General features: G+C 34.8%; 1 protein-coding gene across 1 annotated transcript in view; it reads right to left on the bottom strand.

Moving 5' to 3' along the window:
- Window positions 1-408: 408 nt before the first annotated feature.
- Window positions 409-6000, bottom strand: part of RHBDD1 (rhomboid domain containing 1) — a 33180-nt gene continuing 27588 nt past the window's right edge. Inside the window, exon 7 of the mRNA XM_031047290.2 lies at window positions 409-2790. Within this exon, the coding sequence (XP_030903150.2) occupies window positions 2672-2790 (119 nt within the window). The 3' untranslated portion in view covers window positions 409-2671. The remainder of the gene's footprint in view (window positions 2791-6000) is intronic.

Here is a 6000-nt window from a genome sequence, read left to right as displayed (position 1 = left end):
TATGTTAGGAATTCATTTGCAACATACATCTACCATGCATAGTGCTCTGAAACCTAAACTGGTGGGGTTTTTAATAGCAAAAATTCTACTAAGGAATCATCAAATAGTCTGAGTAGGGACTTTCAAAAATCTTCTAGTCCAACTCCCCTGCAACAAGCAGGAATCATTCTGTTAATGAACTTCCCAAATACTCTAAGTACCAGAACTTAAGCAGTAATAATCTAATCCCAATACTTCCACAGTTCAAAAGAAGTAAAATTAGTCCCAACATAATCAATCTGCCCCCTCAGTATCACAAATCTTCATTTCTAACACTACTGAAGCAGCTCTGTAAGTTAAAATATACACCTTATTCATTATTATAATGAAAACCAAAGAGTTTTAAATGTAAAAAAATATTTATTTCAATTTTATATAGAAAAAAGTCAAACCAGCTGAACAATTATTCATATCAACAATTTTTGTGAATATTAATGACAAGTATTTCTAACCTCCCTTTACAAAAACAAGTGCTATTAGAATTGCAATCAGGCATTCGATTTTACTTGAGTATGTTTTTTCAACTGACTAGTGGCACTTCCAGGGGTTTTAAATCCTTAAAAATAACAGTTTAACAGACACAGTAAGTTACACTGAAACTTTTGACCACAGCATTAAAAGGTTAGTCTGGGGAACCAATGCTGCTTCCTCCTCATTTGCATCAAATTATTACCCACTGAGAAAAATATGCAAACTGTATGGAGTTTTTTTATTACTTATTTTTAGAAAAGTTACCCTACTATAAAAGTATCTGCTGGTTTATCCTATGGCTACTTCATATATACAAAAACAACCAAGCCCAAGAACAGAACAAAAATTAGCATTCTTTATGTGCTAAAGGTCTTAGACTCTGCCACAAAGCACTTTGCATAGTATTAACAGTGTTCTTACACTACCTGAATGAGATACCCAAAGTCACACTACAGTCGTGTCTTTTGGCTCTCAGAATCTTGAGCCACAGAGCTTGTGTAACAATATTGTGCTGCTTCTTGGCATAAAAATCCACAATACATATAAAAAGAATAGTAAAAAGGAGAATGACACAGGAGAGAGAACAGCTAGTGCATTTTGAAGTAAAAAACCACTTCCCCTACAGACATTAGTTACGAACAAGGAGTACTCTTTAAATAATGAACATAATAAAAAACTTGGTTTCAGGATTTTTTCTTTATGAAAAATACAGAACTTATTTACATTCAAACTGTAACTCCATAAAGCACAGGTTGGTGATGGCATGTACCTGAAAAGAAACCATTATATTGCTCATCCTAATGCTCTAAATCAGTGCTGATGAAGACATTCCAACCGGTCTGTGCCAAAAGCCAGTAATCTAATTACTCTTGTGCAATCACACATCTTCAGGACTGAAAATAGTTATGGAGGAGTGTCCTTAATTCCAGAAGAATCTCTTCTGAGAATAAAATGCCTGGGCAATAGCAATTTTTCACACTCCTACTAGAACAGAAAGCCTTCAGGTTCATTAGTTAACATTACTGAGAAGGCAGATGTGCCACAAGCAGGACAGCCACTGTGTGACAAGCAGCAATTGGAGGGTCTGTCCAAAGTGACAGCTGAGCTCTCTGGTTTCCTATCAACTACTGTGGAGTTGAGTAAAGAGAGTCTTTTACAAAATGACAAATTCAAGGTAGCCTGTTTAGACAAGATCTCCACAAGTATCCAGACTCTTAGTGCTGCTATCGGACACAGTGACATACATATAAAGAAACAAATTTTTTAAGGCTGCATGAACACAGACAATACAATTTCTAAGCCTTCTTAAATCAGGGAAATAGATGCTTTGAAAATGTCTAAGTTACTAAATAAATATATTCTTTGCCTGGCATACACACTTCCCTTTCCATAAAACTCCTGACAAATCATTTAAACTCTGTAAAGGGAAGCTTTTTTTGATTTAAAATAAATATTTAGAAAGGCTTTATTTTTCTTAAATATTAAAAATAATTAAGAAATTTAGGAAATCTAAGTAGTTACAATCCTGTTTTATCAGGTACAGACCATATATAAAATGGCACGTTTTGCAGAAGGCTGCAACATTAAAGGTTGTATTAAATTAATTCCTCAAGGTGAGGATAGTTGCAACTAGTTTTCAGCCAGTTTGGAAGACTGATGAAAAGCTTAAGCATAAACTCACATGGATCCTGCTGTTGTCAAATCAATCTTTTCAAGTGACACATGCCAATCCGAAAACCAGTTGGTCATCATAAACAGAAAAGTTCATATGGAAAAATTGCATAGTTTTAAAGTTATATAGAAAATTTTATGTTTTTTTGTCTGTGATGCATGAAGAAGAGGTGTTGTCTGAGAATACCAGCAGCTAAAAAGCTAAGGTTGAAGCTACACAAAAGAAGACAGCATAGTAAAACCACAGTTTTCTTGCAGATTTAAGGTGCATTATGATGGAGACACACAAAGATCACATTCTGTTTCCTATCTCACACTTTTTCCTCAAGCTCCAACTTTGAGCCTGAAATCACAAAATCCTCTGCAGTTTTGCAAATAGCAGTAAAAAGGAAAAGTAAGATTATAAATGAATCTGCAGATTACAAATTAATCCACAAATAATTTGGTAAATCTGAAGAGCACTTTGCAGTTACATCAACACCTGCCAGCTTCATCGTCTCTCAAACCTACGAAGCCTTTGCCTTCTTACTTCCTCTTCTGAATGCTGGTTAGGTGGAAACCAAAACCCATAGGGTCGCTGCTCATTGTTATGTGTTGCTCCACCAAAATCTACAAGACATAACAGAAAACAAACATTATGATGTTCTGTAATATGAAAAAGGCATATTTATTCTGAAGCACAAAGCATTGCAACACAAAAGAAAACAGGGAGTTGAATGTTTCCAGTTCCGATGGTTTCAGGGCAATCACAACTTCCAGCAACTGCTCTGAAAGACAGTGGAAAAAAATACCCCAAACAAAAGAAAGCCAAACAAAAAAACCCAAACCACCATCAAAATCCCCACCCCACCCTTCAAAACAAAAACCCCCAAACCATCAAACCATATCTAACAAGTATTAATCTGTTAGTTCACATTTTTCACAACCCTACTTTATGCTGTAAACGTTAAATTGTTGAACTAGCTAAATGGCCTCCATATTTACTTTTCACAAAATAAGCTTTTGGTTTGGCTTTTAGTATTAGAGCCCGACACGTGCTGACCCATACCAGATGCACATACAACTCCCATCCTTAGTTGGCAGCAAGCAATTTCAGAAATAAACTACATATGGCCCCTCAGTTAGAGAGAACGGTAGGCAACTGAGAAGAAATAGCACACCAAGACCAAATGTTCTCTTCCCTGGCACCCCAAGAGAAGACAAGAACAGGCTATTTCAGTAGCTCTTCACAATTCACATTAAGGCGCTGAGCAAAGAAACGATTAAGATTATGGTTACACATCTGCTCAACTGAAGGGCTCTGGGAAACTACACTGTGTCTGCCTTCTAAGCATGGATACACTGTTAAGGACAAGCAAATTAGCTTTAAAGGTAACACAACAGCCTTTGTAACTTCCAGTATTTTTTAAACTTTCACCTCTGGATCTCATTTAAATTAGCAAAAGGGAATACGGAAAACAAATAGTAAGTCATGTACTATTATGTTTGTTTTCGAGGTGAACTTCAAATACAGCTGTATCCTGTACCAGAAATCATAGCAAACACACAAGGCCTGTTTACACAGCATCAAGTCAGGAAGTCAAAGTTATGAAAAGGCACTGTTAGTTTCCGATTCAATTACAATTTCAAACATACCTAGAAATTTCCTTTGTTGCATTAGATGCTATTATTATAAATTTTCCAGATAGAGCACAAAAATAGAACTGCAGTTCAAGAATGCCTGAATGTGGAATAAACAGATATGCATGCCATTATAGTGGGTTTAGATAACCCATATATGAGATTATAGAAAAGTAACTACTGATCTTAAATTTGATGCATGTCTTAATACATATTAGTTTTCAGTTGTGAACAACTGACACCAGGGAATTCTGTATTATGCCACTGGTTGTCTTAACAGCTCAGAAGGATACTAACACAATAACTTAGAGAAACAGATCAACATTCCAAATCCATAATAGTACATTTTTGTGGCTTATAAACTGTAATAAATGCATTTGTCCAACAAAGGAGTGGGTGGGAAAATTAAGTCAAAATTACAATGGTACTTTTTTGTCCAAGCTACAAGGCAACTGTGATGGTTTAAAAGTCATAGTTGAATAAAAAATGAAAATATTAAAAACAAAAGAGCACCCTAAATTTTGATTGTCATACCTGCTTTTTACATCCATTTATTTATGATTTTATGTATTCTTTTTATTCATGTTAAATACCCGTTTCATCATCCATGTAATAGCAAGCAACTGTGAATGGCATGCTTCAGGGAAGAATGTTTCAAAGGACAGTGCTCATACAAACTGATTATTTCTGAAACTAACCAACAGGGAAGAATATCCTAATTACTCATTAGTACAGTAAATTTCATCTCATCCTTTGTGCCACTAAACTAGGTATTATCAACCACATGCTCTCTATTGCTCTCTTTGTGAAATAAGGCACCTGCCTGTAGGCAAGATTAACCTTTAAGCAGGGTGCTTAAGGAAATATTTTCAGAGTACAGCTCTAAAGTCTTATCCAAACTAAAGTGCTCCAGCAGGTAGCAAAGGTGCAAAAAGCACTCCTGTGCAATCACTGATAACCTCTATATATTTGACTACAAACTATATCAGAAGCAATATACAATGATACATTTTCCCGCTTCCCTTACCTGAGGCTTAAAAACTCTTAATACTGAAAAAAGACAATACTATAGTGTTATGAAAAGCTATGTCACAAATTGAAGGTAAAAATGGGACCTGGTATGTCACAGTTATTTATCAGTGAGATATACTTAGAGATGCTATTTAAATTCTATCTCATGTTTCGTCAAAGGGCCTTCACCAAGTGAGTATATATTTTCTCTTAGAGTCAAAAAATCATCTTTGTCCAAAAACAAGCAGGCAAAAATTACTTACCTGTAGTGATGCCGATTATGTAAGGTTGCAAATGAAAGCTGCAGTAGTTCCACACTAATACATGAAAGCCTTTAAAGTGTATACTATGTAATTATTTGTCATTGCTATTTGTATTTTGTTTCCTTAATAGTTTCAAAAATACCACAAGCATGGCTTATTCTTGCAGATAACATTTCAAAGTTCTTAATATTAAAAGCTTTGAAATTTTTTTCTCAATGTTAAAAATTATATAAAACATCTTGTACAAAATTACAGTAAAATAAAAAGTACCCTTTACAATAAAGCCCATTTTAGACACACTCCTTCCCAAAATCACACAGGATAACGTATCAATATGACTTTGTCTATTTTTAAATATTCCTAAGAAGAGCATGGACAGTAACTCATTATTTTCTATTGACAAATGGGATGGACTCAATGCTGCCTGATTGTTTCATTTGAAAGCTAAGATTCTCACTAGATTCTTAAGTGCAGTTTGATTGAAATGCGACTGCTCAGGTTGCAATCTTTTCTAAAACAAGCTACAGTAATAATCTTGCTGTAGGAATTATTTTTTATGTTTCTAGCTTCACAGTGTTGAGGGACAGGTAGAAAGAACTATGTTTAAAAAACAAAGGTGAATGCAAAAAATAAGCTAACGGAAAAAAATCACTTGCTCTCTCTCCCCCCCCCCCCAAAAAAAAAGTCTGTACTTCTGCCTCCCAGGTTACTCTTACAATAGATGTGAACTTAATAAAGCAACAAGCTGTATTTACTTTAAAAAAATATATGTTAATGAATTTCTCAAGCTAGAAAAGCCTTTTTCCTATTGACAATCTCACTTCATCTGCTGACTTTTAAAACCACTTTCCAGATAAAAATACGATGACAGAAGGTGTGATAGTAAAAGTGATGATTTGTCAAGGTACTCATTTATATTTTGTCT

The sequence above is a fragment of the Melopsittacus undulatus genome, chromosome 6, assembly GCF_012275295.1.
Source record: "Melopsittacus undulatus isolate bMelUnd1 chromosome 6, bMelUnd1.mat.Z, whole genome shotgun sequence".
Taxonomy (NCBI): Eukaryota; Metazoa; Chordata; class Aves; order Psittaciformes; family Psittaculidae; genus Melopsittacus; species Melopsittacus undulatus.
Note: the sequence above shows the minus strand (reverse complement) of the source record. Positions and strands in the feature narration are given on the sequence as shown.